This window comes from Aythya ferina, assembly GCF_964211825.1.
Source record: "Aythya ferina genome assembly, chromosome: 1".
Lineage (NCBI taxonomy): Eukaryota > Metazoa > Chordata > Aves > Anseriformes > Anatidae > Aythya > Aythya ferina.
In genome coordinates, this window is record NC_140296.1 from 23462466 (window position 1) to 23477684 (window position 15219).

A 15219-nucleotide genomic window follows, 5' to 3' on the forward strand; every position below is an offset into this window, starting at 1 on the left:
AGTAGATCGTGGGAAATTAAAACTGCTTTTCTGGAACACCTCATTTCAAACACAATTTCTTATGTACTTGATGTCCACTTGTACCTAGTTGTCAACAAAGCTGGCTGACTTTGTGCAGTACAGTAGCACCAAGAACAATTCCAGATATCGTAGTAACTGTAGCTTACCTATATTAGTGCACAGAAAAGATTTTGTAACAAGAGAGTTGACTCCTTTTGAACAAACTTGTTTGTTCCTGAATGCCGCCCTAAGTTTGTTCTAAGCATGAAAACGATGGTTTGAAGAAAACTTTAAGTGGAATTTGTAAACTGCTGCCAGAGAATAATTGTCTACCCTTCATCCATAAATATTATCCTGCCCTGCAGCAGAATGTGAACAGTGTTATTCTTTGGTGGAACAACTGACACCAGTTCTAATATCCAGAATAGTCCTGCTCCTGACTTCTGGAACATGTGGCATCTTGTGTATATGACTTGTCATCTGAAACTTCCTCTTCCCAGCACAAAGGAGTTCCAGTTCCAGGCAGACGTGATTTAGATGTGTTGATAATTCTGAGATAAGTGTGTCCTCAGAAAGATCAAAGGAGGAGTTTGTGTGAATGTGCCTTTTCTGTTGAAAACTGTTGTGTTGTGTTTTTTTTTTTTTTAAGGAAAAAAAAAGTTGCTAAATGAGTTTTAAATTAAATAGGAAGCCTCTCTGGAACTAAATATATGTTAAACATTTCCCTTTAAGGAGCCTAAAACACCCCTCGCAGGCTCACAAATGGGAGCTTTTGAGAGTTGAGCAGTATAGTCATTTATCTTTTAGATCTGTCTCAACTAGTGTGAAGAATTGAGGCTCAATAAGGGAGGGTGTCAGCTCATACTTGTTTTCCAACCTGTGATTTTACTGCCAAGAACCTTAAGTAAAACAAGTCAGAACTTCTTTATGACCCCAGATGTGTTGGAATTGATTCTGCATTTACAGTTTCTTCACATTACTGCTGTTTTACTCACACTTCATGCTTGCTATACATTTTGATACCAAACAAGGGGAGGTGACATTTTCTTAGATTTCTCTTTTTTGTCACAAAAGGCAGAATGTGGCTGAATGTCATCTTTACCAAGCTCTTCCATAATCATTTGTTTTCTAGAGAAAATCATCTGTAAGAAAGTTAGAAATTTCTAAACTGGAAAAAAAAATAAAGCTACACGAGGCTAACCACATGTTTTAATTTATCAGGAATATATTTATTGGACCATGTATGATTATTAAAAGAGGAAAGCACTAATGTTGTTCCTTGAAAATTAATTTTGCACTTACAAAGAGCTACCACCAGACTCCTGACAATTCTATTTTCCTCACTTTTTCCCTTTTACCCACCATAAGATTTCTTAGGAACCTGTAGAAGTCTTCACTCCCAGTGTCAGACTGTCTCTTTTAGGGGTTTTCAGTTTGTGTTCATTGGTCTGTGACAACCTGTATATCTTTTGTTTAACTGCTATGGGTAATTATGCTGCTTAGATCAAACATATTAGCAAAATAACGTAGATCCCAAAGTACGTTAGTCACAGAAATAGCAATTAGAAATAATATTTCTAGTGGTAGTAAGATTATGAGACAGATTTGTGCCTTATTTATTGTAATGTTCAGAAATACTGAAGACGGTTGCTTTTTCTCCCTATATGTGGTTTGTATCAGTGCTGTTGAAACAGAGCTCAATAGTTGAGAGCTCTATCATCAGTAAGATTAGCCTTGGAAGCTCTAAATGTATTCTGCATGGTTGTTTTTTCTAGATATGTTTTTTGTTCATTGAAGGTTAACTAGGAAAACAAGTGGGTTTATCAACATCAAAGATATTCTATACAAAGATTTTATTACCTATATATAAATATATATATATAAAACACAAAGCTATTTAAATCCCATTTGTAAATTACTGTAAATGTATATTCCTATACATAGGATATATGAATATAGAATAAATGTGCTGTAAATATCTATCCATGTAATGTACTATTTCAAACTTTTTTTTTTTTACTAATTACAGGCATTTTCAAAGACAGAAGAAAATTTTTGTACCATGTTCCTTTAAAACCAGTGACTTGTCAGCCATTTGGGTGAGAAACTTATGTTTTAGTTTTTCTAATGCAATTTTTTAAAAATGTTGCAAGTTCTTGTGACTTTTTAAAAAACATACAGTAGTAACTTGCAACCCAATTTTATAAAAGGCTAATAATAGACTAATTAAAGACTAATAATTTTATAAAAGACTAATAATTTTACTTTAAACAAACAAGTTACCATACAACACATGTTGTTGTATGCTAAACAAGTTTTACACTTGTATTTCTATTTTTGTTAAATAAAAATTAAGTGTTCGGGTTTTAAAGTATCGAAAACTAATATTTTGTCTTTATATTGATCCAGTTTTGAAAATGTCACATTACTAAATTAAGAATGTTGAAGCTCTGAAAAAGAACTTTATCAGGAAGCTGAAACCTGTATGTTTTTTTGTCTCTATAGGGCTACTAAGGAACGACAAGAAGTCAGGAATCCTACTCTTACTTTACCAGACCAAGACTTCAAAGGATTTAAATCTAAACCTGCCATTTTTCAGCACTGTGCCCTAAGGCAGTCTTCAAATGATGCTTCAAGATTGTCTACTCCACATAAGGCCTCAGCCCAAGAGAGTGAAGAAAAAAGAAATTTGAACAAATCTGGCAAAACTGCTAAAACTTTTGTTCCACCCTTCAAAACCAAGCTAACATTTTCTACAAGTGAACAAGGCAGCAGCAAGAGATGTGACTCACCAATCAGCAAAAATATGACTGAAGAAAGGGAAGTAAATCAGATCACAATTGAAAAAGATACTGCTGAAACTCAAGATCACCCATCTTGCATCCTGCATGCAGCAGATACTGACTTAGAAAATGGCAATTTAGGTATTTTTGGATTTTGATCACTTACCTATAGTGAATGCTATCGGAATTGAACCCATGAGTGGTTTTGCATATTCTCTCAGACTTCTTTTTTTTTTTTAAATAAAAAGAAACTGATTCCTATGGTGTTTTTTGTAGGGAAATCAGGAAATAATTACTTTTCTAAGACTCTATATTGCACTCCTAACAATTTCATCTCCAAAGTTAATTAAGAACATGAAAAAATTGTTTTCACAGAGTAGTTCAGACACAAGATGCAAGGTGGAGTATGTTTCATTTGATTTTTTTATACTCAAGTAAAATGTTCTTGGAACCTTAAAGATTAGCCTTGGTAATCTTTCACTATTATAGAAGCTTGTATTCATTCTGTTTTCCAACTAAAATGTAGGGCTGACTCGGTCTTTTTCAAAGAAGCAGAGATTGAATTTTCAGCTTTGACTTTCTTTAGCATGTGGACTTGCACATTTGAACATTCAAGAAAGCTTAGAAGGAGTATAACTTACATAACTATTACAATCAAATAATTTGGTTTTCTTCACATGGACTCGTGTATATTGATTTAAACAGGTGCGTGAGCATCTGCAAAGTTAGAACCCCTATTTGCAGGTCAAAATCTCAGGATTATGGATGCTGCAGTCATTATCAACCGGTTTATGTTCATTTGGAGCTTCCTGTGAAGAGTTCATTCTGAAGAAGTGAAATATATGTGATATTAATTCCTGATATTATGTATTATAAATATTATTTAATGTCTTCAGTTAGCACTGCTGGATATTTCGACTGCAGGTTCTAAAAATCTGGATAGTGGCTTAGAAAACAAGCTTCTCTGAGTCTGCTTTTATTCTGTGACTGTATATCCTACGTTGATATATATATTGTAAAAAGCTTTTGATGTTGTTTTTCTTTACAGTTATGAGCAAGATGATGGCAAATCTCCGCTGCGCTAGAGATCTACAGGAAATGAGAATTAAAAAGAAATTCAGGCAAAATATTAGCTCACAGCCAGGCAGCCTTTATGTCATTAAAACATCTGCAAGGAATAGAATCTCTCTGAAAACTGCAGTAGAAGAAAAGTCTCCCAGCTTTTATTCTACAGAAGAGGTACAGTGACACCTTTTTACTGTGTCTTTCTAGGGCTGTGTTCGTTAAAACTAGCAAACAAAACGTTGGTAGCTTTTGATGAATATATCCATTAACTGACATCTCTCTGCAGTTTTGAGATAAGCATTTACAGTAGCTCTTGAAGCAGTTGCTGCATTGTTAGGTAGCTTTGCGTATCCACGGTTTATAAGACTGTTCAGAATAATGGGGATCATAAATGTCTCTGTAGTGTTGTAGTCAAACAAGGAAAAAATCCACCAATGGTAGCTGCTACTGCCTTCTAACCCATGTGAAAAGCTGTCTTAAGATAACACATGGTTAACATTTAAGCTCAGGTAAGTCAAGATCAAAAGCTTCTTGCTTTTGGTACGGCGTTTTGTTTGGTTTTTTTTTTGAAGCACACCATGATGTCATGATGTCCTGTTTGGTGAGTTCCTGTATTCTTGGATTACGTATGAAATGACAAGGTCATACAGAACAGTCTCTAGCTCGAGAAGATAACTTAACATGAGTATAGCATTAGACATGAAAGCTCTCAGATGAATTCCTACTGGATTGTCATTGTCTTTTGTCATTTTCATCTAATTTTTTGCAGCTTTACAGACACGGTGTTTCAAAACATTGCGTTCAAGTTAACAGCACAAACGCAGAATCGTTCCAGTTCCTCATCAAAGACTTCTTCAGTAAGGAGTATTTATTAGCTGGAAACGGGATCCAGCTTGCTGATGGAGGGTGGCTGATACCTACAGATGAGGGAAAGGCTGGAAAAAAGGAGTTTTACAGGTATTGTTTCTTACGAACTTGAGGCAGGTGTGCTCTTTATTAATTTTTGATTCCCATCGCTGGAATAAATCTAACACTACTTTTTGACTGCATTTTTAGTACACCTCTTTTAGTGTAAATGAAGATACTGTAGGTTTATAAATTGACTATGTAGACTAATGGTGTTAGTGATCTTCGTTGGGCATGAAGGAAAACAAAAAGTCAATTTAGAAATTTTCTGGAGATTCTTCTCCAGTGTAAATTGTCCAGAAAAATGTTAATATTATTGTTAATTTATCACTTTTGTTTAATAGCATTGATAGGTTTTGCTTTTTCAAATGGAAGAGGATTCATTTCTGTTGTGCTCTAGTTTGAGTGTGGGAATGAAGTTTGCTGGGGGAAGAGTTGCAGAACGTGGGTGCAAATGTTTTTAATTTTTTTTAAAGCTGACTTATGAAAATAACTTAATCTGCAGTATGATTTGAAGGAAGGCAAGATTTCAGTAGGAAAAATCACTGATTATTTCAGGCTTTCTTTGAATGTATATATAAGAAGCAGAAAAAATGCACGAACAACCCTTGCTCTTGCATTATCCCGGGTCCTTCTGTGTCTCCTTTTGCAGGTCATTTAAGGTGAACTGATAAAAGAAGTATGCATTGACTGCATCTGTCCTAAACACTTCAATAGAAATTGTTTTGTGTTAATGTAAGCAAATTCATACATTATAACTTAATCAAAAGCACATGCAGCAGAACAACTAGCATACTGTTGCATTAGCAAAACTTCAGAAAATTTTAAGTATTTTAATATTAAAATCTTGAGCCTTCCTGACAAGTTGGAACTTGATGTTTTGGTGGGCCTTAAATTGTGTTCTGATCAGTCTAACAACTTATTTGAATCTTTGGTTTAATTCCTTCTCTATTTCCTTCAGTGAAACAGCCTTCCTAGTGACTAGCTGAGTGGGAAAAGTCAGAGATTTCCAAATCAACTTAAACAGCTCATGGTGGGACAGCTTGGAATCAACACAGAATGAAACATTGCTTAAGTAGCCAAACAATGGGGACAAGCAAAGCAAGCAGGAGATATTCTGGGGTTGCAAGAGAGTAGAGCACGCTTCTGTGCCTCGATGCTAGAACTGTGAACCAGAGAGGGCATGCCCCTGGAGCTACTGCCAGGGTCAAAGGTTCATTTCAAGAACAGCTGCATGTACACACAGACATGCTGTCAAAGCTTATAAGGACAAAACTTCAGTATTCAGACAATAACCAGACCAGGCTAGGGAATGTAACCTTCCTGTTTACACCATAATAAATACTTCATTGTTAATGTTGCCTATGTGCATACGCTGCATGTAACGCTAGGGAAAAATAGGCAAGTAAAAGCTGGTAATGGATTTTGGGTTAATTTATTAACGATTTATCTGCAGGGCCCTCTGTGACACTCCTGGTGTGGATCCCAAGCTAATAACAGAGGCCTGGGTCTACAATCACTATAGGTGGATTGTATGGAAATTGGCAGCCATGGAAGTAGCTTTTCCACATGAATTTGCTACCAGGTGTTTGACACCAGAAACAGTGCTGTTGCAGCTGAAATATAGGTAAGCGTGTAGCAACACATCTGGAGTTGTGACTGTGTGCTTTCTGCTCATAATATTATAAAATAAACATCTCTACTTTGCATTTAATATTTATCAGAATGCTTGTTTTGTTGAACTTAAAACATACCAATATTAAAAAAGTACTGCATGTTATTTGCAAATATTTAGATAATTTTCACTTCTTCATGTAGATGAAGCAATGATTTGCAACAATTGATTTTTAAGGGGAAATAATGTGACAGATTTTGTTCACTTTAACAGTGTCACGGCTTCTTTTCTGTAGGTATGACCTGGAAATTGATAAAAGCAAACGATCAGCAATTAAAAAAATAACGGAGAGAGATGATGCAGCAGGTAAAACACTTGTGCTGTGCGTTTCTAAAATCATATCACTGAACGCTGTAGCATCTCCCAGCAATAACAATATGGAAAGTAAAAAAGGAGCAGCAATAATTGAAGTTACTGATGGCTGGTATGGGATTAGAGCTCTTCTGGATCCACCCATCAAAGCTTTCCTACATAGAAGGAGGCTTACAGTTGGTCAGAAGATCATAGTACATGGAGCAGAACTCGTTGGCTCTCAGAATGGATGTACACCACTGGAAGCCCCAGATTCCCTTATGTTGAAGGTAAACCAAAATACTGGTTCAGCTTGCTTGGATGTGACTGAGAGATGGGACAGATGCTGTTTGCTTGAGCCATGCTGTAAGCTGGATGGGGTTGTGTAAACAGAAAAGGTTTTGTTGGGGTTGTATAAACAATTTTGTTGTAGTTTAATTACCACATTTGTAAGACAAGATAGTTAACACTAGTCAGTAATGTAATACAAGTTTCTCTTCCAACAAAATAAACAGTATAAAAGTACCTTTTTTTTTTTTTCTTCTATAAGATTCTGACAAGTTTTGCTGCATGTTTTATCCTTAACATGGTTAAGCACCAGGTTAGGAAAGGTGTTGATCCATCACAGACAGTATAAAAGGTTGAGGAAGAATTGGAGAAAAAAAGAGAGGGAGGGGTTTAGGAGGAGGCTTGACTTGTTTGAGGATGATTAAAGTGATGTGTGAAGTTTCAGCATAAAAATTTTGTTGCTCTGGTATAAAGCAATGACATGTCTCATAGATGCTAATTTCCTAGAGAATCTTAACTCATCAAATCTGTCACAGCTGTTTAAAGTAAGCTTTTCAATGTGAAAAGAAACCTTGAAATGAAAACGCAGTCTGTTCAGGTGCAAAAATAAGAGTTCCTTAGTGAGGTCAATAGGTCAATATAAAAAACAAAAAAAACTTACTCAATCTAAAGGAAAGATTATCTCCTTCTGACCTACCAATGCCAGTTTATCGTTCAACATTTAACTTGTTCAGATTTCAGCAAACAGCACCCGCTGCGCACGATGGCACACAAAACTAGGATTTCACCGGGATCCCAGACCTTTCCCTTTGCCTCTGTCATCGCTTTACAGCGAGGGTGGTGCAGTGGGGTGTATTGATGTCATCATTCAAAGAACTTACCCTATTCAGGTATGGTATAAGTATTTTATGAATCTAACTGTTTCTATTAGATCTAATTTATCTCATAGCTAGTTTCTATATTGTTCTTCAAAGGTGCCATAATAGAGGCAGTTAAATCAAGAAATGGTACCATGATGTGTAAGCAGAAGTGGCTCTTGCAGTGTGCACATAATTAATTTTTCAGGAATGGAGTATCCTGTTATAAGAAGAATTTCAGTTTACACTCGGTATGTTCTGGCTTGCTTTGCTTCAGTCTCAAAAAGCCAGAAATGATTGACTGTGGGTTCAGTAATCTAAAAAGCATAATTCCTCTTAAAGGAGGAAAAAAAACATCGACAGTTTCAACTCTGAGTAGAAATGTGAAACCCATTTTTTTCCTGTCACTAACATATGTATCCCTGCAAAGAAGTTAAATATTTGATAACCTTTGGTAAGATTAATTTTGTCTTACTATACTACACAGCCAGCTACATAAAAGATCTGTTATTTAAAATATTATTTACAATACAACATGACTGTTGTATAACATAGAGTGAAGATGTTTTAGATACAGTGAAGTCTGACCATATTTAAAGGATCTGTGGATATCAAGTGGTAACTACTTGGAATCATAGAACTTTATCACCTTTGTAGCCCTCCTTTGGACACCCTCTTATAGTTTTATATCCTTTTTATACTGTGGTGCCCAGAACTGCACACAGTGCTTGAGGTGAGGCCGTACCAACACAAAGTAGAGCTTTTTGTAACAGTCCCAATTATAAAAAGAAACATGTTTTTTTTTTTCTTGGTAATCAGTCCTCTGAATGTTAACATGTTAGCCATAATACATCTTCTAGATTCTGTTAACTTTTTCTCAGAGAATGCTACACTTGACATGCACATACAGGGTTTTTCTTCATTGTTTGCTTTCTAAAATGATGTGTAACTGTTGGTCAATGCAGACTGAATTCCACTTTATTTGCCATATAAAGGTAATAGCAGTATTTAGCTTGAAACATTACTTTGATATTTAGATCATTATTTTAACGGAGGAAATTACAGCACTTATTACATGGACATCCTGGTAGACCTAACATCTACTTAGGTCCCAGAAAGGGCACAGTAATCTGTAATGCCATCACAGTGTGTGGCTTCCAGGCTGGGGAGGAAAGTGGTGCTTCATATCCTGCTGTTTCCAGAGATGGATGGGCAGATATGTTTGTTTGTTTTTATAAAAAGACCAAGAATCTTGCTCAGTCATACCAAAACGATAGGAAGACTTGAGCTATGTATCTCTTTTACCTCAAGCCAAGGGGTGTGGGAGTCACAGTAACTGTAATTAAAGTTGTCAGACTGTGAGCAGTGCAAGAAGTGGAAGGCGTGCAGTTAACGAGGCAGGCAGAGCCGATTTCAACAATTCACTGCCTCGTAAGGAGCAGTCCTACAGCTTTCCTCCTCCTGCTCCTGCCGTACTGTCCTGCTGCTTCTCTGTGCTCTACAGCTCAAACCAACCTCAAACTGCTATTTGTCTATTGCAATAGGAAACTGGTGTCTGGTACAATCAGGTAAATGCTAGGGCAGTGCAAGATGGGGCTGTGCAGCAGAGAGGGAGACCACTTTGAGCTGCAGTGGCCTCTTTGTTTGGCCACCTATCTCTTCAAGGCACGCACTTGCCAAGCCGGCTCTGACACGGCTGTGGGCAAGGCTGTTATCCTGTGGAAACACTTCAAGATGAAAATGTTTAAGAGCATCTTTCACAGCATCTAATCTAGCAGGTTAAAACAGTCCAGTCAGCGCTGAAAGACAAGTTGGGTAGGATGCAGTTCTGGTATATTTTTGAGCGCTGAGTTTGTTTTGTACCTAAATGTATCTACAAGTGGGATCCAGCTATCTTCTAAATTATATCATTGCCTATTATTATAAGCTATGGTTTATTCAGCTGTTAAATCACTGAAGTTTGACTACAGCTGCTCCATTCTGTCTGTGTATCTTTAAAGAGAAGATTTACCAACCACTGCTCTGTTTTGTTTTATTGTTTTCTTTTAACCTTGGATCTGTTATACTAAAAACTTCTAAACCTGTTCACTTTTAACCAGAAATGCTTTAAATAGTGAGTATTGGAGGGAAGCTAGATGAGGTTAAAAATAGAAGGTCTGGGGTTTATTTAAATCTTTGTGTTTCAGTGGATGGAAAAGACGTCAGCCGGCTCATATGTATTTCGTAACAGCCGAGCTGAAGAAAGGGAAGCTGCCAGGCATGCAGAGGATCAACAAAAGAAACTGGAAGCTCTATTTGCAAAAATCCAAGCAGAATTTGAAAAGCACGAAGGTAAAGATTTCATCATTTCAGGATATGTAATAACACAGAAACATTTTTGTTTCTGGGCACCGGGATTCTTGCCACACTGATCGTGGATTCTGGGTGCCTTCACGCTCAGATCTGTTTTGTTTGGGGGTGGGGAGGGGAACGTCGTTTATTTTTCTACAGGAACAGATAGGATTCCATCACAAACGATAGCCTGCACAGTTCAAAGTCCACAGGGTCATTATCTGCAACCCAGCTCACCTTTCCTTTTTGGTTAATCTTTCTTGGGGTGACCTATAACACTGAGATGTTATCTGACTGCCTCATCAGAACCTGGGGAGCATTATCAATAATAAAGAAAGGGCAAGTAATGCCACACCCTTAAAAGAAATCTGAATTCCCAGTTGAAATTGGAGATTTCTGTATAATTCTTAGCATCACGGATGTGAACTTAAACATATCAGTCACCTCACTGTGTTGCTTTTTGTTTGATTGGTAACTGGTCTACGTATAGTGGAGTCTACTGAGAAAATGATCAAAGTGTGAGCAGCAAAGATGATCGACCTGAGGAGAGGATTATTGTCTAATGCAATTAAGTTCACCTGGCTTTTTGCTGGTGTCCGAAGGAAAGGAGGCTTCTTCACGTGCAGTCCTGCGTCACCTGCCGTCCCAGACCTTGTTATCTTTGAGACTTTCACTTTCCCCTTGTATGAGAGGAGGAGGTGACTGGCACGCAGACAGCATGGTCAAGTATCGGTGTAGTTTTGTGGCAAGCTGCCGAGTCTCCCTAAGTGCGGGCACTGAGAATTGCTTGCTACATCAGCAGAAAGCTACTGCCTTGTTAAAACTGTTGTTTTCCTGTTGGTTCAGAAAACCTCATTGGTCAGGTGCATCCCAGAGCTGCTGCTGAGAACTGGCTATGTCATCTCGTAAGACCCTCCCCAGAGTTTGTATTCTATTGTGTATTACAACTAAATACAACGTAGTTTGTAAAAGTGATTTTTTTTCCATTTCTATCTTCCTAAAAACTACAAACATCTATCTATCCCTACATAGAAGAGTTTGGTAGCTTCATTCTGGTAAGTCCTAAGTTATTGTACTTCCTACATCATAATTTTTCCTTCACTTTTAAAGTGTATTGTTTGTACTCAACATAATGGACTTTTTTTTTTCCAACAGAGAGAGCCAGCAGAAAAACACCAAGTTCACGTGTAGTTACAAGACAGCAAATCCATAATTTGCAAGATGGTGCCGAACTTTATGAAGCAATCCAGAATGCACCTGACCCTGGTTATATGGAGGTAACAGTAGAGCCAATTGGGCTACTTTTGAAATGCTTGTGCAGTCATTTTTAGCCTAGTACTTCCTGCTAAAATCAGCCACAAAACTGCTATTTAAATCATCAAGATTTCCTACAGTATGCTTATTGCTAAGTAAATTGTGATTTACTTGGAAAGTGCTTTAATGAAGTCCTGTTTAAATAGATTAATCTCTTAGATTGCAAAAGAGAGTAAGTGATTTTCTCTGGATATACAAAATCCAGGATATAGTACAATTAAAAATTATTATTTGTGGTTTTATTACTTTTGTTTTGACGTATGTATGTGAAAACTGAATGCACCTAGTAAGACACATCTTTCTTGCGTGCTACTCGATGAAGAGTTTACGTGATCTTACTGCCGTTTGTCTCCCGATGTGTTTTAGTGTAAATTAGTCAGCTCAGAGATAGCAGCCTGCTGGGAGATGCAACTCTTCTTTTCTTCTTACAGAGCTTTTTTGTAACATCTTTCTTATTAAACTGGCAGATGTGCCTGTTGTATGAAATACTCACCTTAGTTATGTGTTCTTAAGCAGGCTTCTCACTAATTACCCATTAGGAGCAGTGTATAATGTAATACATAGACAACTCAGTACCAGTAAAGACTAGAGTCCCCAGTTATGCGAACATTTTGAGTCTTAGCAGTGTGTCAGTTGAACAATAAATTTTTTGTAACAGAAGAGAATTTAGGAAAGAAACTCTAAAGGATCCTGTCAGGATCTTTCAGGATCTTTTTTTTTTTTTTTTTTTTTTTTTGCGATCAGTTTAAAAAAAAAAAAAAAAGATACTGAATACGTTTTCTCTTGGTTACAGGGTTATCTCAGTGAAGATCAGCTGAAAGCTCTGAATGCTCACAGGCAGCTGATGAATGATAAAAAGCAAACTCGGATACAGGAAGAATTCAAGAAGGCTGTAGAGTCTGCAGAAAAGGAAAAATATGGTTGTTCCAAAAGGGATGTGTCCACTGTGTGGAAACTATGTGTGGTAGACTACAGAAAGCAAGAAAAACATAAAGGTTAGTACTTGGGGAATAAATAACTTTCATCTTCACATGGTAACTGGCCAACATAGTAAGATTTGAAGAGTTTACCCACAGCTTGCATATAACTGTTTCTGGTTTTATTTTGCTAAAAAGCTTTTGTATTCGTGTTGCCCACCTAATATATCTTAATCTGGTGTTACTAGGAGTGATACTGAGCATCTGGCGTCCACCGCTAGACGTTTGTTCATTGTTGAAGGAAGGCAGTCGGTTCAGAATCTACCAGCTGTCCACATCACAGTCCAAAGGAAGAGCAGAATCAACTAACATACAATTGACAGCAACAAAGAAAACTCAGTATCTACAACTATCAGTAAGTGCTTTTAACTGCATAGGTATATCACTAAAAAGTGTCAATCTGTATATCAGTGTGTTGGTGGTGTTTGTTTTTTTTTTTTAAGGTCTCGCAGAAGATGCTGCTGCAGATTTTCTTTCCGAGAAAGGCTCTAAAATTCACCAGTTTGTTGGATCCTTCTTTTCAGCCACCATGTGCCGAAGTTGATTTAGTTGGAGTTGTAATTTCTGTTAGCAAAACAGGTACATTGTTGACTATGTTCATGACATTGAATCACCATTACGTCTTTTTATTTCAAATGTCAAGATGATCTTTGGTGTTATATAACAGCCAATATACAGCTATTACATATATAGTTATATAATAGCTGATATAGCCCATCACCGTGATACGCTGCCAGGTAATTGTTTTCCTAGAGAAAAAAAAGTCTTATTTGCTGAGCAAGAATTTAGTATTTGAGTATTCAAACTCAAGAGAAGCTTTTTCTTTAGCTGTGTTCCATGATGTGCATTCTTATACCTGTGTTCTGTGTGTGCAGCACTAGTATCTGCCATGTACATGGGCTCCTTTTAGGTGCAGTGTCATGGGCTGAGTGGATCCCAGCCCCTTGGAGCTCACGGGTAGACAGGTGGAGAATCTTCTGATAAAAAGCAGAAGCACCATAGAGTATGTTTAAGCACTGGAATGCAGATTTGGAATTGTTTGCTGTAATCAGTATGGAGCAAGTGTAGAATGTGAATGAAGCATTAAACATCTGTTAGCAGGCTGACGGGCTGCTGTTTTGTATTTCTCAGTTAGAACTCTTTCAAGATGTGCGTGACTCTATTTATAGACACGAATTGCAGTAATCAACCTTTATTTAAAGTCTTATGGTTTGATTCATTTTTTTTCTTGCTTTTAGGTTTTGCTACTATGGTTTATTTATCTGATGAAAGCTATAATCTGGTGGCAATAAAGATCTGGGCAGATCTCAGGCACTTTGCTATTGAGGATATAGTTGTTCGCTCGTCGCTCATTTCTGCAAGCAACCTTCAGTGGCAGTCTGACTTCAGGTCAGAAATTCCTATGCTGGTGGCTGGAGATCTTTCTGTGTTCTCAGCCAGCCCAAAGGAAACCTACCTTCAAGAGAAGTTTAATGAGCTGAGAAGTCTGGTAGAGGTAAACCTTTACATTTGTAGTTTAATGATGGATTTGAGTTATTGCAGTGTCTATCTGTCACCAAAAAATCCATTAGTGCTACTGAATCTTAAAACAAATAATGCAGATAATGCTGAATTTGAGTGGATTTTGATGAAGATGGAGTAAGGTGTTCATGTACTTTTCTTTGAGGACTCTGCATGTCACCTGTTGAATGTCTTGGCTGTCTTTTTCTTTTTTCCCCATCAGCTCAACACCCCTGTCTTCAGCATGTGCCACAGGATCTTCTCTGGCTAGCAAACCTATTTTCACCTGCTAGCCAATCTGTCACTTAAAGTTGAAATTTTCTGTCTTGTTCACCTGAACGTGTTCGATATCAACCAACAGCCTGATAGTTTTATTTATTTTTCTTAATTTCAACTTTCTAGTTGTGCCAAATAGCATGTCTTGGTCATGCATTCTCACTTCTTACTGAAAAAGTATTTTCTTTTTTTTTTTTTCTTGCTAATAATAAGAGGAAGGTGTATTTCTTTTCCATGGAAGGTGCAATGGACTTCTGATTTGTTGGTTTTATACAAAATAAGCTTCTGGTGGCATTATAATGAGGGAAACAAAGCCCTAGTTTGTGAGCACAGAATACGTGCATAATTTTACAAACAACTATTCTGCATTGTAATCTGTTCTGTTTTATAGAACGTGGACTCCTTTTGCTCTGACGCAGAAAGTAAATTGATGAATTTGCTACAAAGAAGTCAGTCACTCACACCCACGTTACCTAAAAGATGTGGTTCAGAATGCTTTTCTCCTTCCTGTAACTCAGGCCTCTATGCACCGGATAAAAGTTTGGTAAGCTTCTAGTAATTAATTTTGTTTTCATACTGGCTTTACATACAGTAAGGATATAAGCAGGTTTTATACTGCTGGCTGTAGTGAATGGTCTCTGTTTTCATTCTGCCCCACAGGTTCTCTGTAGGGCAAGGCAAGCTGATGAGAAGCTTTTCCTTGTGTGGGTTACAATTATTCCTTGGGAGGAGCTCTCTAGCCTCATCTTCCTCCAAGCACTATATGAAAATTTCCCCTCACAGTCTGTGTTTTGACAGCTTACTTTAAATACTCTGAATTTTACAAGTAAAATGAATCCTCCTTCCCCTATAGGAAATAGGGAAGTATTTACTACTTCCTCAATGTCATTGTGAAGGTTATCTGACATGGATATGATTGGGAGGAAAATTCTTGATCTGTAAATGTTTCTTCCAGA

At 37.2% G+C, this 15219-nt stretch overlaps 1 protein-coding gene across 3 annotated transcripts in view; it reads left to right on the forward strand.

Annotated features, from left to right (window-relative positions):
• Nucleotides 1–15219, forward strand: part of BRCA2 (BRCA2 DNA repair associated) — a 38859-nt gene that overhangs the window by 20675 nt on the left and 2965 nt on the right. For all 3 annotated transcript variants that reach the window (XM_084527684.1, XM_084527683.1, XM_084527682.1), the window contains 14 exons: nucleotides 2030–2099; nucleotides 2506–2924; nucleotides 3832–4022; nucleotides 4618–4805; nucleotides 6211–6381; nucleotides 6665–7010; nucleotides 7743–7898; nucleotides 10052–10196; nucleotides 11352–11473; nucleotides 12304–12505; nucleotides 12676–12842; nucleotides 12931–13066; nucleotides 13726–13982; nucleotides 14655–14807. In XM_084527684.1, coding sequence (XP_084383810.1) covers nucleotides 2030–2099; nucleotides 2506–2924; nucleotides 3832–4022; nucleotides 4618–4805; nucleotides 6211–6381; nucleotides 6665–7010; nucleotides 7743–7898; nucleotides 10052–10196; nucleotides 11352–11473; nucleotides 12304–12505; nucleotides 12676–12842; nucleotides 12931–13066; nucleotides 13726–13982; nucleotides 14655–14807 — 2723 coding nt within the window. The remainder of the gene's footprint in view (nucleotides 1–2029; nucleotides 2100–2505; nucleotides 2925–3831; nucleotides 4023–4617; nucleotides 4806–6210; nucleotides 6382–6664; nucleotides 7011–7742; nucleotides 7899–10051; nucleotides 10197–11351; nucleotides 11474–12303; nucleotides 12506–12675; nucleotides 12843–12930; nucleotides 13067–13725; nucleotides 13983–14654; nucleotides 14808–15219) is intronic.